This window comes from Excalfactoria chinensis, chromosome 3 (assembly GCF_039878825.1).
Source record: "Excalfactoria chinensis isolate bCotChi1 chromosome 3, bCotChi1.hap2, whole genome shotgun sequence".
Classification (NCBI taxonomy): domain Eukaryota; kingdom Metazoa; phylum Chordata; class Aves; order Galliformes; family Phasianidae; genus Excalfactoria; species Excalfactoria chinensis.
The window spans coordinates 12,643,285-12,668,759 of NC_092827.1; the positions used below are offsets into that span (position 1 = coordinate 12,643,285).

Consider the following 25,475-nt stretch of genomic DNA (forward strand, 5'->3'; position numbering starts at 1 on the left):
TGGTTTACTCTTGGCTACCAGGTGCTGTTCTCAGATCCCAGAACAGTGAGAGCCCAGAACCAAGCCTTGTCTTTCTCAGGTTCTTTCCAGTTGAAAAAGCTCTGGATCAAACTCTGTAACAGCAAATATTTTCTAGGTGTTGGAAGTTTTACTGGACAACCCCAGTACGATACAGGCAGCTGAGGGCAGATTACAAACCCTGTGCTTCACAGTTTCAGCAGGTCTGCAAAAGCACTCCTGCAACATCACAGCATACAGAGGAAAAAAAAAACAAAAACAGAAGTCAGACTTTTTGTATTTGCCTTTATTACAATATATAGTTCTATCACTGTTGCATTCAGCAGATCAAAATGAGGCATTAAAATGATTTTCATCATTGCAGTAGCACATACAGAGTAAATACTGTATATAAATAGGTTGTGAAATAATAACCCGTATCTACAAATAAAAATACCCAGTACCCTCTTCCTCTCACCCTATATTACAGCAGGAACATTTTACCTTTAACACAATTAATGCACCAAGCGTGGTATTCTGTCCCTCAAATGACACAGCTGGAGAATAATGGTCACCAGCTCCATGAAAAATAAACATCAGTCACTCCTCACCGCTGCACGTTCCAGTTTGTGTGTATTTTATAAATGGAACATACAGTGATTTCACGTGCCTGTATATTTACCCTAGCCAGATATTCTTTCTAAAACAGAAACCAGCATTACACTGAAAGTTGATTTCTTTTTTCTTTCACAGAAAGAGTAGGAATTTGTTAAACCATCTTTTTTTCTTCAGTAGGAATTAACAAAGCAGTTCAAATATTATGCATGTAATTGCTCAGCCACCAAACCAAAATATCTTATTCTCTCTTCAAAGGATTGTCAATGTTTCTATAACAGGCCAAAGCTTGGATTTTCTTAACTATTTTTTCCATCAGCAATTTTGATAAGCACAAGTTATATTTGTAACAAACACATTTGTTTCGCTCTCAAGCTCAGATACAAAGGGGGATACACCATATGTCATACGTAAGGCGTTAACTTCACAGAACCATAGAAATGTTGGTCAGAAGGGACCCCTGGAGGTCATCTAGTCCAACTTCATGCTTTCAGCAGATGTTTGGCAATGTGAGATCAAGTCAAACCCAGCCCTCTTCACCAAGTCCTGAAAAAACCCCAGGTGGGGATTTCACAGCATCTCGGGCCTACCTGCACCAGTGTGGCTCTATGCCTAAGAACATGACAGAATTAAAATGACCACTTATCCGCACTACCATTGGGGTTGAAATACACTCCAGTGCAATACAAAATAGGTTATCTAGGATTCTTTAAGTCATAAATAAAAACCACATAGGCTTCAGTTGCAGGTAACTCTCTGGGAATTTTTCTTATGGAGGAAGCTGCTGTAGGTGAATAAAGAATAAAACAAATTGATAGCTTCTTACTGAAGAGCAGGGTTGGTTTGGTTTAATTTTGCATCACAAATGGCTTGAAACACACCTTTGCCAAAACTGAATTACATAGGAATCAGTGTATTCATCCATTAATTCCATCATTAGTGACAGCTATAAACTGATACTTGAAAGAAAGCGTGGCTATATTTAGAGATGCAACCGTCTCAGTTTGGTAACTTGAGATCCTCACTGATTGTCATACAGGTTTGAGAAATGTGCTACAGGTTTTCTGACAGTCAGTTTGCATTTGCATTACATTTGCAAGGAGAGAATAATCAGTCTGGGTTACCAAACACACATTTCTTTCTCTTTGTGTTTGTCTATTAATTCCAGTGTCTCCAGAGTGGACATGCAGTGAACCAGCAACGTTCACGTAAAAAGGAAGACTGAGGGCTCACCACTGCACACTGCAGCTGTGCACACTGCAGCTGTGCAATGGGCTGCATTTAGTAATTGCTATTGAAGGCACAGGAAAATCATAAATTGGCCCCCTGACATCTCAGATAAAGCCTGCAGCACTCAAAGTTAGAAAGCCCCACTTATAGAATTACCATCCCAACTACGTTGTTATCACTCTTTTGACATGCAAAAGCAGAATCTGTTGAAAGAGAACAAATGTGATACAGAACAGCTGTTCCCAAACCTTTGGGTGCTAACCAACCACAAACACATCTTAAAATTTCTCCTGGACTGTTCTTCCTAAATCCTTAATTGAAAACACTGCAAAACAGCTGCAAAACATGCACCGCAGCCTCACAGATCACAAGCTGGCAGAGACCACAGCTTATGAACCACTGTTTCGGCCACACTGAAATCCTGTATACACGGAATCCCGTAATGTCATTTTTAGTGTTTCAGAGAACAGATAGGTTTTTAAATGTACTTTAAAGGAGGAAAAAAGCATCACTTCCTTAACTACAAGCTCAATTTAAGAAGTATTTGGCATATGGTCATTTGATGCATATATTTTAAAGCAAAGTACCACACTGTATAAAGGCAGATCATTTGGAAAACATTATCAACTGATCTGCAGTATTGCTTCTATCACACAGAGTTGAATCTTAAGGCAGTTAAGAGCAAGTAGCAAAAACAGTACATATAGATCGTGTCTGAACAAATGAGCGGAAGAAAAGATGGAAGAGGAAATTTCAATCTCTTGCAGCAAAGTAAATGGCACTAAAAGTATCCATTCCATTCTTTATGATACAAAAACAAACAAAAAAATCCATACAGTAAAAACCTGAGATGCATCACTCACCAGCATCAAAGTTCACATTTTAACCCAAAAACGTTTCAAATACAACTATTCCATTTTGACAAAATCCTCACAGTTTTCTTGGCTCGGCAACGTCTTGAAACTCAGCACATAATGCTGAGCAAGATGTCTTCACTGAGGGAAAAAAATCACTGAAGCCAAACTACTGACTTCAGTAAGATGGGCACTACACACAGCAGCCTGCATCTTACACTGCCACGCTTATCTTAATCCAAAAAGCTTTTCCTGAAACGTAGTACTTCTCAATATGAAGACTAGCAGGATCAGGTCATCTTATTTATTTCACACCCCATTTATATTGCACATCATTTATTTCCAAACAGAAAATCATTATCAGATCAAAACAGTAGGCTGGAATAAATGAACACAGCTCCACTGGCATTGATGGCTACACCAGTTTACAGCATCCGAGGACCTAGGTCAGTGATTATTTCAGGTTCCTCCAGAAGCCATCTGGTCCAATCCCCCTGCTCAATTATTTGCTCTTTCAGAGGATGGAATCTGGCATACAGACTGTAACATGTATCACAAAATGACGTCAGGACTGGCAAGTACCTTCAGCTCCCTAACTCGCAGTGGTGTCTGATGAGATGAAAGACAACTTCAGTAATACACAAAGGATACAGAACCACTTAACGATCTTATGACAGATCTAACTGCAACTCCATCATCACTGCAATTTTATTTAACTAATGAAACTGTATGGCACGATTTGAGTTGCTGAGTGAAGAGTGAGGGATCTAACTCCCATTCCAGGTAAGGCTCACTCTTGTCATCTGGAAATGTGACGAAGTATGAAGAAGCATTTCTAAGTTTGCTTACTGCAAATGAATACAACATCACAGATTCCAGCTGAACAGTAAAAGCCAAATGATGTTCTTGCAGCGTGAGCTAACACTTTCTTTGATCTGAGGCTGACAGTCTGGAGATGCAGTTAAGATGAGTCTGGATGTACATCCTGAGTTTCAAAAGGTGGCAGAGGTTCTCTCCAGTAGGTAAACTGACTGTAGGTATCAGAACAAGGGAAATCTGAAGAATGGCTTCTTTTCAGCAAAGGAAAAATATGGTCTACCACTTCACACAGTCTGACATAGCTGAAAAACAAATAAATAAATGTAACACCAAACCATTTCAGATCACAGTCACAGTCCCCAGTCAAGACATGGCTATACCTATATGAACAGGCTATACTCCTTAAATGAATAAAATTGAGATTAATTTTGGTGTCTAGCTTCTAACAGGTTCTATTCACAGGTCAGATACAGAATCCACCTTTGCTTAGAATAAATACTTTTCTAGAAAGAAAGAGGTGCCATTTTCAACCCAAATCACCTCCTGAAACATTCAGGCACCATATTTGTTTCTTCGTTGGTGTCCAGCTTGACTCAAACAGCTCCCTGCTCAACTGATTCACATCACATTCATATCCATGTGCTCACTGTGATTCCCCTTCCGTTAAGTGCAGTCTTAACTTCACACAAGACCTTTTCTTTTCACTGAGATGCCTAAGCATCTTGATGGAAGCCCTCAGCCCTTCCTTCACTTTTTCCCCGGCTCTTCTACATAGAAGTTCCAGGAAAAAGAAATTTTGACAAAGCCACAAAAAGGCAGATAGCTTCAAAATACTGGTTAATATCTATGCAGATTAACTTGTACACTTGTTATTCATTATTAAAGTAGATAGAATATGTTACACTAAATACAAAACAATTTCTGTATCAGTTTAACCAAAAAAGAGTGGAAAGTCTGTATTTTATTTTACTTAATATTTTATTTGGCACATCCTAGAGATTTTTTCATTACTAAAATTAAATCCATCTTTGGGCAACTTGAGTCATAGGTTATAAAAGGAAATTAATTTCATCTATAAAGTGTTAGGGATAAGATCACTTACGATGAGATGTTTGTCTTTGCATGTTCTTGTATAAGCTCTCCTTTGGGGTTGACTGTAAATATTCGGTTTAAAGAAACACCCACTTGTTTGTATGAATACACGTCCTAAACAGAAAGCAATAAATAAATAAATAAATAATGATTCTGTCTCTGTATACTAACGTTCATTCTGGAATATATTACATAGAATACATCTGCATAGCATTGTTACTGTATCTACCTATTATGGATCTGAAATTCTCTAATATTCTCTAAAACTTTGCAGGCTTGAACTCAGAGTAATGAAAGCCTCATGAAACAATTTACAGTTAAGTATGGAGTCTGCCACTTCAATTTAAACTATTGATCAAAATCATGTTGTTCTGTTTCTCAGTTAATTTCCCTGACACAAAAATAACATTCAATAAAAGCCTAATGTTGTTCAGAGGTTTAAAAAAAAAAAGCATTTGCACTTCCATTTTTCTTTCAGAGAATATTTAATTCCCCAAGTGTGTTGTACTGACTATCTCGCAACAACGTATAGATGCTAAAACATAATTGGCATAAAACAGTGATTAGTTTGTAAGGAGAAGGTCACAAAAGAAAGTTTATATTTAAACCCCAGGAAACATCTCCCAGTTCTTGAGTTTGGTGCAATATCCATAAATTGATTTTGTATCAGAGAATGGGAAAGCGAGGAATAAAGACTGTAACTGCAGCTCCGATCCCCAGGAGGTAATATAGATATAACTGTGTGAATCAATTAAACTGCAAGAGAGAGATTTAGACTAGATATCGGAAATAAAGTATTTACTGTGAGGGTAGTGAGACACTGACACAGCTTGCCCAGAGAAGTTGTAGATGCCCCCTCCCTGGAAGCATCCAAGGCTAGGCTGGATGGGGCTGTGAGCAACCTGGTCTAGAGGGAGGTATCCCTGCCTATAGCAGGGGGCTGAAACTGGATGATCTTAAAGGTCCCTTCCAACCAAAACCATTCTATGATTCTATGCTATGGAGTACAATTCAAAAGAAGATATTCTTAACTCTTACAAGAAATTCAAGTTGTCACAGCAAGTATGAACAGGTCCTGACATAAAAAACAAACAAAGAAAAAAGCCCAACAACACTGAATAAATCAAGATTAAAAAGATCGGGCCAAGCTGCCATGCAAGTCTATGGATATAGTCTTAAAGTTCAGGTGGTGAAAGTTTAATGAAGATATGCAAACCATTTTACACTGTACAGTATGCTATGTGCACCTGTAATGCTTGCAAGTACTGAAATCTCACTAAGTTTACTTGGGGAAGCGATCAAAAACTAGCAAATGAAATTGAGAAAGCTATGATCGTGGTGTTCACAAAGCATAACTGTATTTCACATCTGAAACAGCAGTCAAAGGAGATATCAGTAATCTCTTTAGAAACTCTATAACTCTGCTTTACTTGAAGTTGTTATTGATGCATGAATGAAAATAATGATTTTGTTTTATTCTGAGGTTCACCTATAATGTAAAAATCACAATAGCAGCCAAAATATTGTGTGTGATGTAACAACCAGACACAGAAGTGGTCAGTCCATAGGGACTCCTTCCTGTCCTCACTGACTATGCTTTTAAATTATATAACTCTTTAGAAGACGAAGCTGAACAAAATTGTCACTTCTCATAAATACCAGCAACCCTAAGAAAAAATGTGGGATAACTGTAGGAATGAGTTCCAACAGAAAGGCATGCTGAATTCTCTCAAATGTAGCTACAAAGTGTATGGTTTCAATGCCAAAATATCTTGCCAGGCACTTTCATCCAACATTTAGGCATCTAAAACGCTCAGTCTCTAAATGTTCTCATTCACACTAACTATGGCTGGTGTCCATATTTATGCTGGTTATTTCCCCAAGCTATCAATGTTTTAGCTAGTAGACACATCAGAGGTCTTGCAGTACTAAGCAACTAAGGCTGGAATCTATTCCATGCTCCTCAAGTTTAAATATAGCTTTTAGATCTTTTAAAATCAGCAGAGAGCACCAGAATCACCCTTGAGAAGCATCCAATTTCTCTCCACCAACTAAAGGAAGAAGGAACCAACCGGTTAGTTATAACAGGGAACAGGAAAGCTCAAGGACCATTCTCTCTAGGCTGTGTTACAGGCTGCACTATACTACACATTTGTTTCTACTGGAAATACTAATCACCAATACATTGCAGGAAAAAGTAGCAAATGCTCTGCTGCTGGGCTCATGGGTACAAATAATAGTCCCATCTGCTTAACTTAGGTGCCCACTAACACTGTAAGTACTTAAAGACTGCTATTTCCTGTGCCAAAACCATTTTTCAGATCATGGTATCAATATAAAAGAAAGGGTGGTCACATGTTAGGGTGCCTCTGCACTAGTTTTGCTTAGGTTATATGAAGTCTCAGCATCCTCCCTAAGGCTGTAGCCTTCTGTGGATACAGAAGTAGTATAGGACAGGAGTAGGAAAAGCGCACAGTACAATATTATTCTCCAAATGGGTGAGAAACCTGACTTCCCCTCTCTGTGTCAAGAAGCACATGAGTTTCTCCACAAAGCAAAAGGCTTGATTAAATCGGACATCCAAATCCTTCTAAATGTTGTGGTTAAGTCTAAGTTCCACTGATAATCATATAAAAGGATCTGGTGTTTGTCCACAGGTAACTCACTGGCACTGTATCAGTTGCAGTAAAATGGTATCAGTAGTTTTCACAAATGCCTAAGGATTTATTACATAGTTAGGGTTTAAATCAGTATTTAGTATTATGCTAAGCTATGAGAATATAACATAGTTGGATTACTGTTCTTCCCCCTCTTTAGCCTACACTGTGATATCTTTGAGGAAGAACTTCTTTTTAATCCTTTGCATAAGACCTAATAAAATATTCTATAGTTCCATTTAAAGCTTCTCAGTTTTAATGCAACAGAATGGTGAAATAACAGCAATATTTCTGTTCTCTGCAATAAAATAATTTCAGCTATTACTCACAGCGGGTCTGTTTCCAAAAGCAGCATAAAAGGGTTCTGTGTTAGGATAAAACAAATTCTTTATGTCTGTCAAACACTGAACTTTGAATTTTTCTGGCTTTTTCTCTATCACTTCCCTGAAATGATATAAAAGGAAAAAAACAGTGAGGGAAGCACCACCTGAATAAGTACACATGAAATACAGCATAAACCAGTTTAACTTTACTCAGTCTTCCCTCCCCCCCTCCCCGTTCACTCAGGACTCCTGCTGAGCTTTTCCTCCATTAAATCTTCATTTGGAAGTCACAATGGCCACAAAGACAAAAGTAGCATTCCTAAGCTTACGTGATGACTCTGATAAATAAATCCTCCAAAATGAGGACTTCTACTGTAGCTTAAGTAATAAAGATGGTTACTGAGCAAAGATGGTTGAATACAGGGAGTTGTAGCTAAATAAAGACTTATGAGACATAAATGAAGTAAGCAGCTTCCTGAGAACTGCAGTATGATTCACATAGATTATATTAGCCACCACAATGTATGGCTCTTTAATCACAATCTTTTTTATTTTTTTTAAATTAAATGCTTGTAATTAACATATGTGCTAAAAGGACCTCAGTCTGTTGAGATGCTTCTACAGTCAGGGTTATCCACCACTAACTAGCAGAAGTAATAAAAATATCTTCCATTTCTTTTCAGTTGCTCCTTACAGAATACAGAATTCATTAATGAACAGAGGAGCTGCCTCATCTCTGGGTAAAAGCCCTTTCATAACAGCTTCTCTTGGCAAGGATGCCGAACAGGTGGTGAAGTCTGGAGATCCCACAACAGAGAAAGACACCAGTATGACACTAAAGTGCTGAAGAAGCTTAGAATCCTACATCCTAGTATCATCATATATGCCAAGGAAAATGCAAGTAGCACAGATGCTTCATAGGAGTATTACAGCCCTTTGAAGTGCAGTTTCTCATATAAATTAGAATCTGAGCATGTACAAAGGAGGAATAAAACCATCTTTCCCCAGTCCCCTGTTGTTAGTGTCCTTAAAATCCTTAAAACCACAGTGAATAAATTCATGGGTAACAATTAAGTCATATCTTGTCCACACACCACAGAAGTTAAGAGAGATAGATGGGCATTTTTGTCTAAAGATGATACCAAAAAGAGTATCACTTGAAATGTATTTCTAGATATGAGGAACATAAGATGACAGCAGCTATCCTTTTACCATGACTATTATTTAATTGGTCTAAGAAGAACACTGTGTACCTCCACGCTCTCTTATATTTGGAACATGACTGGTAAGACAGCCTGTGTCATGTCATTCAATCCAGAGAACATCTGAGCAACCTTGTATTAAAAATTCTAATGAAATCCTGTCACAGCAGCATTTTACAGCCTAAAATATTTTCAGTAATCACTTGACGTACTTCACTGAATTAGAAAGAAGGAACAATATTCATATCTGCGCTGTCATGATTCATTTGTTACATACCAACACCTAGAAAGAACATTATTGCCCATGTAGAAAAGCACAATACAGTCAGGACTATAAAGAGATCATTTTATTTTCACGTGAACTTCTAAAGCCAACAAGAAATAAATACTATCATGCACACACACAAATAGAAAAAGTGGGAACAAATAAAAAACAGGCAATACTTTTACCTAAACAGTGATTGTAGATATATGTTGGGGTGTATTTAAGAGAGAAACTAAGTGATATGCTTATCTATTTGATTGTGGTCTTTTCTTCAGCTTAATTTCTTTTTAATTAAACTCTGGACCACTGTGTAAATAAAATCATTATGAATGATTTCAATAGATCCCATTAAAATGCTGACATGTCAGCTTTCACCAACTCCCAAGTTTCTTTCTACACAAAAGTGATATTACAGTACCTGTGCAAAGCTGAGAATAAGCTGCTTGGACTCAGCAACACTGGCCCTTGTGGCAACACAGTTCCACGTTCATTGACCCAGTGCAGGTACCCTCTGGTCATATCCGCCATTCCAATAGCACGTGCTGAGCAATACAAAAATTTATATCCATTTCTGTAAATAGAAACAAAAGAAGATAATATTGTTAAAAATAAAGCAGGTGTTTTGAAACATAAAATGTTTCGAGTTTGTTTTCTTATGAATCTATCACAGTGATTAAACAGCTATATTTAAAAGGAACAATTTATGTCAGAATGCTGGACAATAAAATTCTGCCTGGTTCAATTACAGTTAATTATTTACACCTAGAAGGGGTTTATTTAATGCTTCACACAACTTTCTACTTACCCTCACATACTAAAACTACAGGCATTTGTGTCTGCTAAGAGGAAGCACTTGGTATAAAACAGGCAAGGGCATATTAACCTTTGCTGTATTAACAGTGTCATAGTCCTGCTTTCTGGGTGGGGAAAACTGGTCTACGTGCAGCAGCAACATGCTCCTTTCAACTCTGAGCAAAGGAAAACTGCAAAACATTGTATGAGAAGTGATTGTGACACTGAAATAAAAGTTTCAGCAGAAGTTACAGGTTCTGTCAGAATGGAACAGTGTTGAAAGGCATTAGTTCAACTTAATAGCATTTCCTTTTGCAAGTCCTACATGGGAATGTGAAATAAACAAATGCATATTCAGTGCATGCATGGCCATTAAATATAACTATTCAATATTTCTGTAGCATTCAGCTGTAACGTTTAATTGCTACATAATTAACTCAGTAATTTGAGAAATAACGACTCTATTCTATTTTCCTGTTTTTATGTTTTCAATCAGCAAAGCCCTAACAATTGACCAGCACAGAAATAACAACTACAAATAAAAAGAATAAATAACATTTTCACCAAAGACAATGCAGAGTCTACACACAGGATCTAAACAGTGTTCCAGTATGTGAACTCAAAGGCTGCCCTGTTTTTTCTCTTATCACGTATGTATATACAGAACTAATGGATGGGCCAGTCTCACTGGCATAATTTAGATTCCACCAACCATGGTTTTATAAATTTATCATTTATGTAAAATAAGAAGCAATAAACAAGCCCTAACATAACCATAGTGCACAGAACCAGTCAGATTACCTAAAAGTACAGTTATGATATGTTCCAGAGGCTCTTCAAACAGCGGTAGTAAGCTTGATATACAAGAACAGCTGAATGTGACAGGACAGTTCCATTCATACTCAACAGAGGAAACATCAAGTTTCTCTAGTTCCTCAGGCCCTTTGCAACATGTATCTCTATAACTTTCAACACCTTTAAAAATCTTTTAACATTCGTAAATTTGCAACTAAATAACGAAGTAATAGCAAATATTCATATAGGCAAAAAACAAAATAAATCATAACTATCAGTAACAAAGACCAACATCACTGTATATAAACACAATGAGTATCTTAAATGGTCCTTTCCTGATCAGTAAAAGACAGTGTGCTCTAGAAATTTAATATTTAGACAGCTGGAGTCTACACTTCTCTAAACTTCCTTTCTGTTTGCTGGAAACAGCAGAAATTCCCTTATGCTGGCTCATCCTGGGTATTTTAGATTTCATCCTTGCATGACAGATAAAGAAACTCGTGTCTCTACTCACCACTTCAAAAGAAAAACAACTATGCAATTAGCTTAGATTACCTACCCAACTTCCAAGCAAACCAGCTTTGGCAAGAATTCCACCTACAGTGACCACCCACAGCTAAACAGTCCTTAGATGTTTTGCAGTGTCCTCAACAAGGAGAGATGAAAAGGTCTCATATGCTAACACTGTTGCAACTCCCAGGTTGCAAGAACTTCCACTCGCTGAAGCTATACAACTCATTTGAATGGGTTCAGCACATTGCTTGTTGGCAAAAATAAACCCCACAGATGTACTCATTGAGGCTCTGGAACATGTTCAAAGGAGGGCAACAAAGCTGGTGAGGGGTCTGGAGCACAGGCCATATGAGGAGAGGCTGAAGGAGCTGGGAATGTTCATCCTGGAGAAGAGGAGGCTCGGGGAGACCTTGTTGCCCTCTATAACTTCGAGAAGGGAGGTTGTAGTGAGCTGGGGGTCAGCCTCTTCTCTCGTGTCATTAGTTATAGGACTAGAGGGAATGGTTTCAAGCTGCGGCAGGGGAGATTCAAGCTGGACATTAGGAAGTATTACTTCTCAGAAAGGGTGGTCAGGCACTGGAATGGACTGCCCAGGGAGGTGGTGGAGTCACTGACTCTGGGGGTGTTCAAGGAATGACTGGATGCTGTGTTGAGGGACATGGTTTAGTGGGAGCTATTGGTAATAGGTGAACAGTTGGACTGGATGATCTTTTAGGTCTTTTCCAACCTTGGTGATTCTATGATTTGGATTACTACATTTTTTTCTGAACTGAACTGCATCTGTTTGGGACAATTAGAAGAATAATTGCTACTCCTTAATTGACAGGAGACTTTTGCTCCTGATACCACAAAGCAGGTATTGGTCTGCCTATCATACAGCAGATGGTTACACTGTGTAAGCAAAGAGATACTGATGAGATTTCTCTTAAACTGTAAGCATAACAGTCTATAAAGATGTCAACTTTTGCATGCAAATGAATAAAAACACACAAGTCAAAGGCATATGAACAGATTCATTGAATACTCACTGGCTCACTTTATGGTACAACTTTGCAATCCCTTGGTGTGTCCAGTCTTTGCCTAGAGTAGGCAAAATATGACCTAAAGTATCCGACCTGAATAAATGAAGAACAATGTAATTGAAATGAAGAACAAAACCAAAAACAAACACTGCTTTTAACTAATAACAGATGAGGGTAATACAAGTCCCCCTAACTAAATTACCTAGCTGCAGAAGAGAACTAGGTTTTCTGCAAGGTACTGATTGCCATCAGAAGAGGGTAAGATTGTTCCCTTTTCTTTCAAGACAGTCTTGACACATTTATGTTATTTTAAATCAGTCTAGTACCCCAAGATATGTTTTCTCCTATAAGCTAGTGAGCCATAAGTTAAGAAGGAAGTTACAGCATACAGACTACCAGTTAGACCTATGGAGTAGACCAGTTAGTAATAACCATACTTTTTGAGGTTTACCCTTTCTAAATAAACCAAGGTAGGCAAGATTGTAAAGTTGCAAGCATGCAATAATAGTCTAACTTCTTCAAATAACCAAGCTGGCAATTGGTCATATATAGTTATACTAATTTCAACATATTTTCCACTCTACGTAAAAGAAAACTATTTACAATACAATAATAGTCAAAAGTACAAACAACTGAGCACCTCACTAGATTAATTGTTATATGGATACACAGCAAGAAATCCAACCACCCTAAATATTTTGCATCTGATAGAGAAAAGATTTGGCAATGGCTTAGAATTCACTATAGTATTGTAAGGTGAAGGGATTCAATTACTGTCCAGTCAGCTCAACCACAAAGAAAAAAGTAGGTCTCATTTAGTTTACTGGAACTAAAGAAAATGAAGAAATAAATAAGAAACTAAGAAAATAAAAAAGGCAGAGGAACTAATCCATGTTGGCAGCCAAAAAACAGTTTGCCCTTCAACTGATTAATTGTAAGGGAAAAGAAAAAAAAAAAAAAAAAAGGAAGAAAAGAAAAAGCTTTATTTCAAATCAAGCATTTTAATTCAGACCAGATTAGTTTTGGAAATCCTTTGGGGTTTTCTTTGTTTTGTTTTTGTTTTTTGTTGTTGCTTTTAATGCATCGCTTGTACCTCATAAGTGTGATAGAGCAAGAAGCCTATAATTTTGTGGAACACCTTGCAATGATATTGTAAAAGCTATCATGTAACACCAAAAAGTGAAAAACTGTGTTTGTAGCATGTTTTGTTTTTTTTTTTTTATGATTCTAAACAATGAGTCTTGCAGTGTTTGAAAACAAACAAAACTAAAACAAAAAGCTCACAGACTCCACAAATTACTGAATACGATAATTCCTTTTCCCAAAATTCCCTGTTTTTGTTTTAGTACAATGGACAGAAGCAAATAGTCTCCCTGTTTACAAACTCACCGTGTAATTGTTCCATCGATGTCAGAAATAATAACCTTATCATCCCAATTCCATAGGTAAATGGTGCCTTCACAGCGGCAAGTACCTTGATATTGTGTTGTAACACTAAAGGTCACATCATTGGGACCATTCTTCAGCTTCAAGCTTTTCTGCAAGACATTATCAGCAAGATTATCAACAATTTGAACATGTGAAATGGACATCATGTAAACAGAAAGCTACAGATGGCCATTGCTTTGGTCACACAACCTTATTGCGTTCAACAGAGCCATTTTCTAAGTAAGGTCAGCAGAGATATATTATATATGGTGCATATGAAACATTGATTTATGGAACAGAATGAAACAAAATTCTGATTCATGGTAAAATACGAAAAACCATCTAGAATGGTTCATGTGCAATAATGAACATGGAAGGTTTATCACACCATGATAAAAATATAGAGAAAGAAGCATGGGTAAAAAGGAGTGTCATGAACAGTGAAAATGAGAGTGTTTACATGCAGATTTATGTTCTATGGATCCACATTAGCACATTTCTAGTCTATAATAACCCACTTATTACCCCTCAGTCTCCAAATTTCCTCAACTTTCCCAACTTGCTGCCCTTCCATTTCACTTAGAGATTAATTGGGCGTATGACTACTAATTTGATTGTTTTTGCAGGCTCAACCACTCATTTTCACAAAACCTGCAGGAGTTTCATGCCTTAAGTGTTCTTAGTTACATTCCACTGAACTGTTCAACAAGTTGATGCAGAATGGAGGTGTGAATGCAGAACAATTAATGGGAAACTGATGAGTCCCATCTACCGTTACATCAAGAATCCAGTCTAAAAGTTGTTCTGGCTTCTGCAAATTACTGCAAGGTTTCTGTATCTGAAAAGGATGTATATATTTGTAAGCCAGTAATATATTTGTGTAGCCCTTGTTTTCTGCCTGATATAGGAAGTTACAACCACATTCCATTCATCTCCCAGGCAAAATTCAACATTCCTTTCAAACTATTTAGGCTGTAAGCAATAGGTTCCATAATGCTGCACTTCTCATATGGATTTCCTTTAGAAAATTAATTGGCTGTAGGTAGGATGACAAAAAAAGTATTTCCCTAAAGTAGTCCATTTTTCCAAAATCCAGTTGGCATGTGTAAAACAGAGCAGTAACAGTTTTGTCACCATTAGTCAGAATGCATCTGTCACAGAGAAAGAGAGATGGCTCCCAAGAAATTAATAGCCTGGCCTAATAGTAAGTGCACAAGCAGCTCTTCCAAAAGTTACTGACATAGAATAATATTTACATAAGAATGCCTGTCTGTTTATTAACAGGAGGGTAGGGACAGAAAAGAGACCTCTGAGTTGACACAAACTTCATATGTAATGCAGAAAGGACATGGTTCCAGTATATCCAGGTGCAAAACACGCGCTTCAGAAATAATTTTAGTATTTATTTAAATGGGCACCCAATCTCTGAACCCCCACACTTGCTTGTGTAATATTGAGAAGTGAAAAGATAGCTTTAAAAATATTGTAAATAAATAAATAAATAAACAATAAAACAAAAGGGATTAAAAGCAAAAAGTAAAGTCTGGATAACAGCATTGTTCTAGTTGTATTAGAAATGACATTTCAGTACAAAGACGTAAAACCAACTCACAAGCTGGTCAGAAGTTAGTCGAAGTGTTTTTTTGTAACTTATTCCAGACAATAATGAGAGATGACTTGAGTTGGCTTGTAATGACCCCAGGTTTTGTTTGGCAGCTCTAGGGTCTTCATCGCTCGAAGAAGATTCATCTTTTATTCTGGAACAGTGCACACAGAAAATGATGCTATCATGTCTGTAAATGAGTCTCAGTATCCATTAAAAATGCATTAACAGTGAGTCACCAAATAAGTTATTGATTCTCTGATCCTGTTTCATGAGAGTTCATTCACAGCAGGGCTTTTATATTTATCAATGGAGTGCTGAATTTTCATTCATGCTCGTTCCCCATCATTAATACTTGGATTCCTTGTGAGTCCCTTCCAACCCCTATGATTCTGTGATTCACTTGTCTTTATGCTAGTTTTCATCACTTAAAATTTAACAGATATGAATTAATACGTTACATTGACTCAAAAAAATATAATCAGTGGCAAATATTAATTTTTATATACATTGGTTCATTAATACGTTAAAAAAATACTGAAACTACAGAAAAGACGACTACAGAAAAAGAAGCTTGTCACGCTGGCATTTTGTTGTGCGTTTTTGTTTGTTTGCTTTCCCTACAGGAATTTAGCAGTTAATTAAAAAAAAAAAAAATTGTGAATCTGGTCATCCTTCCTCCCCTCCCTTATGGGTGGGATATGATACCAAGTGACTACAATTTTATCATCAAAAAAACCTCCTCCTTCTTCTATGAGCAATTATTGGGTTATTCTTTTCCACAATCTGCAGGATTACCTCATTCAGGAAGAAGTGGAAATGAAAAAACACTTGACTAAGCTCCTTTAGACAAAGGCAAAGTTTTTCTACAGCACACAAAACTATCATATAGAGAAGGTAAAATATCCTTTCAGATCCTGCAAACATAATCTTTAAAACCATCAGCTACTGGACCCGTTTCCATCACAGCTGAACATTCTTTGATGTCAGGAAGTCTTGACCCATTATCGAGACGGTACATGTCATGACTAACAATATTTTAAATTCCATCTTATCATCCTTTGTAACAATCACATCTCAAAAGCTTTATTCAACATCCCACTTGTGCTCCATTTGTGAGCAATAAATTCTTAATGACAGATTTTAAAGATCAGTTAAAACTTCAACAAAGAGCACCAACTACAGAATTCTGTCTACTTGAAATCCTAATCCCACTTTAAAGCCTATCTTTCAACAACCATGTAAAAGATAACAGACCTAAAGGTCACTTATCAAGAAAGGGAACACAATCTTTCTGATTCCTTCTGTAGATCTCAAACTCAGAGAGGCAAGCAAGCCAAGAACTACAGCCCATTCTCCTGGAATGTAACTGTTTAAAGAACAGCTACTGAGTTTTTTGTTTGTTTGTTTTTTTACCATGTAGTTTCACAAAGTGAGTATAAAGCATATTTAAATCTGTATATTATGGCCCTCTTCAGCTGTAAACACAACATATATGAGATGTCTGTACCTGGATGTACAGCAAAGATACAAGATAGGAAAGCTGCCTCTGGCTATCTCATCCCCTCACAGTTTCGAGGGAAAACTAAGACTCATACAGAGCCTTCACGAGGCAGATTCCAGCTATACAGTATGATTAATTTGGAGCATGAGAATGAACAGATTTCTGCAGTCCTTAAAAGAATTAATATTAATTCTTACTAATAAATAAGATAAAATATTAATATTAATTCTAATTAATATTAATAAAAACATTAAACTTTCCTACCTATCGCATGTGAAAACAAGCCTGGGAACTGATAGTCTCCTGAACTTCCTAAGATACACAGAAAGAAATTAAAGTGTCAAGCCATAAATCAGAATTTTAGCGCCTGGGAACTGCAATAACCTGGGATAACTTATGATGCTGCCTTGAAAACTCCAGAGAGATGTATATTAGTTTTGCAGAACTGCTTCAATTATTGTCTCCTTATTTATTTATTTATTTGTCAGAGGGATGGAATATTTGTCACAGAACTAACAGCCAAACCATAAACTAGAAATGCCAAAGCACACTTGAAAGGTCTGCAACCTTCCCATGGTTACAGTCCTGATATCTGCACCTAGATACAATTCAATATTCATTGCATCGAATATTTACTTCACATGGCACTCAATTCAAATATAGAAACAGCTTGATTTCACTTTTAAATTATAATTCTTTCTCATTTCAGGTAGAGAGAATTTCTTGGGTACCTGTTTGCCATACTCATCTGTGAAGAGTCTTCTTTAAGTCTACTCCCACTCATACCTTGTTCTGCCTTTGTTTCCTATAAAAATACAAGAAAGTATACAAAGTCATGGAGATTTGGTTAAAGAAAAAAGTTATATGCAAAGATCAAGTACAGGTGTTTTTTTTCCCCACTTATTCCCTTTTCCCTCTTTAATCATAGATAAAGTAAAATTGTATGTATTTCTTAAAGAATGAAGGCTGTGTAAAAGAATTAAACAATGATAATATAAAACTCAGAAGGAGAATTAAGATTTAGTTATGCTTGCAAGCATTTTAGGTAGGGGTTGATCAAAGGCTTTCTGAAGTCTGACCTCAGATGCTGTTTAAATGACATGCAAATCCTCAGTTGAAGTGAGTACGGAAGCAAAGTTCTGAGGGATGAATTTGGAGGTAGCTAGCCTTCCCAACACGCTTCTTAAACTTACCTCTTTAATAGTGCTGTTTCTCCCTCTCCAGGAAAACCACCATCTTCCACCTTTTTTGGGCATCTTGTCTCTCATTATAGACTCCACAGTGGCCTGTGATAAATGGATGGCAACATAAAAAGAAACCAAAACAAAGGACAACCTGATATATGTAAATGAAAGAGCGCAAATGCACAATTTTAACTGATAATAAACAGAATAAAAGTAAACATACTGTCTGCGGACCATAAATTCTACTAAAGCAAAATCTAATGGTATCCAGCACTGCTCTGAAGTAACTTAAGCATGAATACTTATGGAATTTTTAAAAGAAAAATGGAAAGGACAAAAATCAAAAAAGGAAAAAAAGCATAAACAGGTATTAGTATAATGCCAAGAATGGAGAAGCTACTGTTTCTTATGTTACTTAGTGCAAATTATATTTGTTAAAGAAAGCACAACAAACAAATGAGTAAAAAAGATCAATTCCTGAAAGAGTCGTCATGGAAAGCAGTAAAAAAAAAAAAGCATGCAAGATGATCATTTTTATTTATGAATAACTATGAAATACATAACTCATGATCAGCTAGGATAAAATAAAGGAAGACAGTAGTTTTCAGTGAGGTCAGCATGATGCTGTGAGCTTGACTGACAGCATTAAGTCTTTCTGTGCTTTTTCTTTTAAATACTTGCTAATTTCAATTCACTGCATATACTGGATCCTAGTAGAAAGAAAAAAAAAAAAAAAGCTTCTTCCAATAACTTCAGCTACAGAGATTTATGTACCATAAGACTTGAATTCATCCAACCACTAGAGCGAGCTAAAAACAGAAGGGGAAATAACTCCAATAAAGGTGGCTACAGTGTTCAGTATGTCCCAGAACAGCTTAGCCACAGGTTTTATGATGAGATGATAGCCTCTGCTGGAAGTGAAGTCATCAAAATAAAAAAGAAAGAAAAAAACCCAGAATTGATACCAAGAAAGACTAGCAGTTAAGAAAGAGGACTGAGTTCAGGTTATGAAGACATACAACACTGCATCCCTTTTCTCAGGTTTTCCACAGGTTTTCCTTCACTATCCTATCTAAAGTATAAGAGAAAAGAGAGAAGTGACAGAGGAATGAAGTTGAGCAAGTAAAGTGAAGTTTTTTTCCAATGCAAAAGGAAAAGTGCAGATGGAGCTACCGAGAAAACAACACAGTTGTTAAGAACAACAGCTACAGTTTAAAGAGGTTATCAAACATATGGACAACTTCAAGCAGATGTACTATTGATCTTTAATTAGATAATGTACATGCTTACAGTTAAGAATGTATTTAAGTGTATTTTGCAGAACATCAGTGATGTTTTGTTGGTTTTTTTTGCAATAGCTCAAGCTTTCAACCACTTCATCAAGCCTGTTTTGATTAAGTATCTTAATATTTCAACACCTTAGTTGTATTCCTACAGCAAATCAAAATTCTTATAAATAAGCGATTAAGAAAACCAGCAGAATGACTGGTAACAAGTAATTGTGATTTCAGCAGTACAGTTTATACTATTAAACATTTCTAATCACACAGACTGTGCCAACTGTACGTAGTAGCTTCCTCACCCTATGAAAATTGTAGTCTAAAAAGAAGGGGTTACCCTTGTATTGCCACTGGAGATCAATATGTGACAATGAGATGAACAACAGCTTTGATGATGATTAGAATATTTGCAGTAAAGAACAAAAATATCTAGCTCTGTGATACCCTGAAATTCAAGCCTGGTCTACCAGATGTTTAGAACTTCTAGGATCAGTTTAATGTACTGAGTCAGGAGCCAGACTCAGCGATCCTTATGCACCCCTTCCAACCAGTGATATTCTACGATTTTATATCGCCTGTCTGCATCTATAGGTAACGTGGCACTAAGACAGAAAGAACACATTAGTAGAGCATTACTTCAAGTTTTGGCAAAATAATTCACATTGATTAAATACAAAGATACATGCAGGACCACAAGGGACAGAAGTAAAATTTAGTTTACAAAGGGTACTGAATCCATAGCCAACTAGGGTACAAATTAGCACCAACACTGATACTTACTTTTTATAAATAGTCACAGTGACATGTATTTCTGTCCTGATCACCACTGTGGCACTAGGTCGCATGTAATTGGACTAAGTACATCAGCGTGTTTAATATAAACAACCATACAGCTGTCACAGTCATAGCTATCTGTCACTGCCTACCTGGGTTGGTTATGACCAATCAAGTGAGAAATGGAAAACTAACAAGCTATAAACCTTTCCTGTTGAGTATTTAAGTCATATTCAAGGTCAAAAGTCTTGACTTCAATTTTTATTCGCTAACGTGTCTTCAATGTGTCTTCTTCTTGACTTCAGTTTTTATTTGCTAACATATGCTGTACACAGATAAAATGAATCAAGTCATCAGTGTTCAGATACACTAAAGTGAGTCGATCTAATTTATGTTTACAATCCATATTAATGCAGGAAAACAGGAGAAGAAAAAGAGATCAAGTTCAAAATACTTGTAACGATCTTAGCTTAGAAAGTAAATACTATTCATAGGCCAAATCTAGCTTATGCTGAGAGCTAAACAAGTAAGACTAAGGGAATGATTTAGTGTGAATACAGATGCCTTTATAACACAGCCCCTTTTCTCCAGCTTAGTTAATGATATGACTTAATAAACAGCAAAACATCATAGCTTCCACTCTGATCAACCTTTATATTTAATCTCACCTTTGGCAAAGGTTTCTGGAATGCCTGCATTGCCAACAGAAGGGGACCAGCTGTTGTCCAGTTGTAGTACCTAGGTATTTAAGAAAGACAATTCCTTTATTTTGTCATCCCAAAGTTCCAGTACACAATCTAGTATTTATCGTACAGTAAGTTAAACCTGTGAAGCTCCTTTAGCACAGGTACTTAATACCACATTATCAAGGGTCAGTTTTTGTTGTTTTGTTTTGTTTTTTAAACAGACAGCTTTCACTGGTTTTGCATCAAGTCGTCACACAAATGTTAGGAAACTGAGTCTGTAGGATGTCAGACTTTTACTATGATGTGCTGAACACAGCTCAGCTATTGCTTTAGATTCTAGTATGAACAGAAAAGTATCATCCTCTCTTCCCAGAGTAGGCAGGTAAACGTTACCTACAGAAATGAGAGAAATATGGCAGAGGAAAAATAAATGACTTTCCTCCTTGTCTCCTCTCTGATGGAGGACATGAGGTCATCACACACTCAATACCATATCCGATTAAAAACTACTGCATAAGGATGCACTAAGTACAGCAGATTCATATGATCAATTTCTTTAACTACGGGTAACTAAAATTCTAACTGCAGCACAAAGCCATCATCTCTCTTCTACTCTAAACAGAAAATGCTAACTGAAAGGGGCTATAAGATTAAAATATCCTCCAAATAGCCACATCTGGCATATACCATAATGCTGTACTGCTCGGCAACACAAATGTATGAAATATCTTTAGCCTTCTAGAAACTGAAGTCTATTTGGGTAAATTCTGACAAATCTGGAAAGAATGATGCTTCTAGAGGCATATTAGCAAAATTATTCAGCTTTATAAACACAAGGTACTGCATATGGAAGGTTTGCAAACAGAATGTGTTGATCTAACACTATGAAGTACCACCACAGAGCTTTTGTTGCAACAGTAAGAACCATTTCTCCTTACTTACTCCATGGAAATATACTTACTTATTTCCAATCTTAACTACAAGGTTAGGGTCATCAATGATAGCAGGATTGTCCACAAACTGCTGATATGTTACTGCATGTTCTAAGAATTCTTCTGTTGGGGAAAAACAAACAAAAAAATAAAGCAAATGCAAGTCATGCATTTACAGATCCCCCCTGGGATGGGCCAGTCTAAACAAAAACATATTGCTTTCACACTCAGAGTTTGCCCTTGACTACTAAGGTACTGAGATCGGTAGAAATATAGAAGCAAGCTGTTCAGAAATTCCAATTTCAGAAGATACTGAGAGTTTCTTTGTGCACAGCTGGGTATTTTCCCCTTCAAAATACAAGCTAAGTGAAAGCTTAAGGATAGAACTGCAAGGAGAAAAGTTAGGCTCTTAAGACAAGTAGGGAAATATTTCCTCATGCTTTTTACTGATCCTTTGTCCAAATAAGGAATAGGAACTGGTGGGCTTACATATGCATAAATCCATAAGCAAAACTTGATGACCACTTGTACAGCTTACAGTGAAATAAAAACCATCCACGAACAAACACCTTTTCTACTACCTGCAGCTCCTTCAACAAAATCCCCATATTTTATAGGTGATCTGAATAACAAGCATAACTCAAATTTTAATATAATGAAAATGCATAATAACTAGCTTCTGAACAGCAATCAGTGTAACATCAGGCTCATGGGTTTATGACTCCATGTCAGTGCAGAATTTGCATGTCTTAAACCATTTATCTTCACCGTATGCAGCTGAAAGTTTAAAGCAAAGAACACTCTTAAATAATTTATCTCATGAGTCACACAAGAAATGGAAGGTACAGCAGCTGTTGCCATTTACAGACCAGACCATCCTTTAATTCCTGGTATGGACAGCATAGTATTTCTTGGCTATAAGTTACACCAGGTGACAAAAGTACCATTTACACTGCTAGGATATAAAATCAGTATTATCAGGAAATGCATACACACACTTTTCAAGAATATAGCATATAGATGATTACTAAAAGGTGATAAAATAGTGAAATGATAAAGACCATCTAATTATGAAAAAGAAAATTTGTCATTTCAGGAAGCATTTTCTAAATACATTCCTAGGTACAGCCACAGGAGGGCACTGCTCCCTTGATCAAGGATGTTCAAACTTGGTTGAGAGCACAAACCTATATCACGGGGTCAATCTTTACCTTTGGTTATCTCTTTGTTGTCCGTAAGGCCTCCACAGAGAGAAATGGCAATGGAGGGCAAATCTCTGGTTCCATCTGAGGTGCTTTCAACACCACTGTCAGCACCTGAGCTCCCAAAAGACTGCGGAGAATGAGTGGCAGACCGTGGCCCTGTGTCATTTGTGTTTCTGTTTTGTACGTTATCCCCACTGAAAAAGAAAGATCAGACGTTCAATCTTCACATATCCATTCCCAAGGTCTCTCCCTTTAACACATACTGTTTAGATCAGATGTGTGCTTAAGAGTAAAGAGAAATGTATTTGCTGGCTTTTGCCATAAAATTTAAATGAAGTAGCATAGATATCCCTTGTCCTTAAGAATTAGATTGCCTCTACTAAATTTCATAAATTACTCATGTATAACTACAGTTTATTTATAAGAGAAAGGGAAAATAATATACAGTAAAAACTTAGTGGATAAACTAAGACTGCTATAATCAAAATTTACACTAGGAGAATTGTTCCCAAATATTGAACGTTTGTCAGATATGTATATAAATCTTTTACATATTGAATATGCATATATAAGTATATACAAGCTATTTGGATTTGAAAATTAAGGGGATACTGTTATGTATTATTTCTTATTGTATATAGATGAGATTGGTACGAAGAAACACAGGCTCATCAAGTTGCTTTTCCATTACAGATTTATATGAATGCATTTGAGAATGGAATTTGCAATCCAACCTTCTCTTTCATATCACTATTCTTTCTCTGTTCTGTTGAAACACTAATATTACAATGGCTGATTTTAAGCAAACAAGAAAATAAATGAGAAATAGAAGCCAATTTAAATGCTGCTCAATTTAGTCAAATGACTAGAAGGTGATGTACAGAAGACGAGAAACATTAAGAGATTCTGATAAAGATTGAAAACGACCTCAATTTGTTTGTTTGGGATGGACTACTTTTATAAGAAAGTCTACCATGCACCATTAAAAAATGATTTTCAAACATATTATTTATAGGTGATCACCCACAGTAGAACAACATAAGAGTAATAGTTTTATGCTGTTAACAGTAAGCTACATTCTCCTCAGTAATGAGCAAGGCCATGGGGATATATATATCCCACGGCCAACTGTTCTCCCAGGGCATGTGAGTAACACCCACAAACATCAGTGTACATTACATAACAACCCGCAAACAATATATGATGCTTGGTTGACCAAAATGGAACATGAATTTTAAGCACAGCTCCTAGGCCCAAATATCAAGCCACCTAAAAGCCCCCAACATTTCTGCAAACTGAGGTGGAGACAGAAGGAAAATTTTGAAGAAGAGGCTGAAGAAGAGGCCTCATTTGGTTGGCGTGAACAATTTGATCTCAGTGCAAAAGGAAGAAAGCTATACAAACAGCAGAAATATAAGCAAACAACTTATACTTTTTGGGGAAATAAAGTGCAGCAACTTCTGGATCCATGTCAGTAAGGTCATCTAAATAGACACCATCAGCACCAAGATGCCGGCTTCGTTTGTCTGTAAGGAATGGTAGAAATAAGCCTATTAACAAGTCTTTTCTGAGTAAGAAGTCACAGAATCACAGAATTATAGGGGTTGGAAGGGACCTCTAGAGATCATCGAGTCCAACCCCCCTGCCAAAGCAGGCTCCCTACACCACGTCGCACAGGTAGGCGTCCAGGTGGGTCTTGAATATCTCCAGAGAAGGAGACTCCACCACCTCCCTGGGCAGCCTGTTCCAGTGCTCCGTCACCCTCACTGTAAAGAAGTTCTTGCGCACATTCGTGCGGAACTTCTTATGCTGGAGTTTCAGCCCATTGCCCCTAGTCCTGTCCCCACGCACTACTGAAAAGAGACCAGCCTCGCCACTATAGCTCCCACACCTCAGGTATTTATAAACCTGGATCAAGTCCCCTCTCAGCCTTCTTTTCTCAAGGCTAAACAGACCCAGTTCCCTAAGTCTCTCCTCGTAGGGGAGATGGTCCAGGCCCTTCACCATCTTTGTGGCCCTCCGCTGGACTCTTTCCAAGAGATCCCTGTCTTTTTTGTACTGGGGAGCCCAGAACTGGACACAGTATTCCAGATGAGGCCTCACCAGGGCAGAGTAGAGGGGGAGGATCACCTCCCTTGACCTGCTGGCTACGCTCTTTTTAATGCACCCCAGTATGCCATTGGCCTTTTTGGCTACAAGGGCACACTGCTGGCTCATGGCCAACCTGTCGTCCACCAGGACGCCCAGGTCCCTCTCAGCAGAGCTCCTCTCCAGCAGGTCTTCCCCCAACCTGTACTGGTGTATGCAATTATTTCTACCGAGTCCAAACTGTTATTGCTATTTAGCTGTTCATTTTAGGATTGAGAAAGAAGACAAGTCGTAACAGTTTGTGAACTACAGTTGCATAAAATGGTACTGCCTAAAGTTTCAAAACATGTTGCTTGTATACACTGCTCACACTTGGAACGCACAAATGGGAAAACAGAGGACTAATCCTGAGACATGCTGCAGCTTTCCTCTTCTAGAGGAAACCACTGGGAATTACAAACTACTGCTCACTAACTTGGGCTTTTTTGACTTTGAAGATGTTGAAAATTTCAGGAAAATTGCTATAAACCTGTATGTTTACTGACAAAACACACCTGCACAAACCAAACTTATGTAGAATTTACATAATTACAGGATAAGCAGAGCTCTAAAGGG

At 37.2% G+C, this 25,475-nt stretch overlaps 1 protein-coding gene across 5 annotated transcripts in view; it reads right to left on the reverse strand.

Moving 5' to 3' along the window:
- Nucleotides 1-291: 291 nt before the first annotated feature.
- LPIN1 (lipin 1) overlaps nucleotides 292-25,475 on the reverse strand; it is a 42,347-nt gene continuing 17,163 nt past the window's right edge. For 2 of the 5 annotated variants that reach the window (XM_072332843.1, XM_072332840.1), the window contains 14 exons: nucleotides 24,205-24,298; nucleotides 22,779-22,966; nucleotides 21,597-21,690; nucleotides 20,618-20,687; nucleotides 17,905-17,997; nucleotides 17,443-17,516; nucleotides 16,976-17,023; nucleotides 15,217-15,361; nucleotides 13,566-13,714; nucleotides 12,183-12,269; nucleotides 9,473-9,625; nucleotides 7,594-7,708; nucleotides 4,618-4,721; nucleotides 292-3,817 (listed from right to left, as the gene is read on the reverse strand). In XM_072332843.1, coding sequence (XP_072188944.1) covers nucleotides 3,658-3,817; nucleotides 4,618-4,721; nucleotides 7,594-7,708; nucleotides 9,473-9,625; nucleotides 12,183-12,269; nucleotides 13,566-13,714; nucleotides 15,217-15,361; nucleotides 16,976-17,023; nucleotides 17,443-17,516; nucleotides 17,905-17,997; nucleotides 20,618-20,687; nucleotides 21,597-21,690; nucleotides 22,779-22,966; nucleotides 24,205-24,298 — 1,574 coding nt within the window. In that variant the 3' untranslated portion in view covers nucleotides 292-3,657. The remainder of the gene's footprint in view (nucleotides 3,818-4,617; nucleotides 4,722-7,593; nucleotides 7,709-9,472; nucleotides 9,626-12,182; nucleotides 12,270-13,565; nucleotides 13,715-15,216; nucleotides 15,362-16,975; nucleotides 17,024-17,442; nucleotides 17,517-17,904; nucleotides 17,998-20,617; nucleotides 20,688-21,596; nucleotides 21,691-22,778; nucleotides 22,967-24,204; nucleotides 24,299-25,475) is intronic. The other 3 variants (XM_072332844.1, XM_072332842.1, XM_072332841.1) reach the window with 2 other exon arrangements.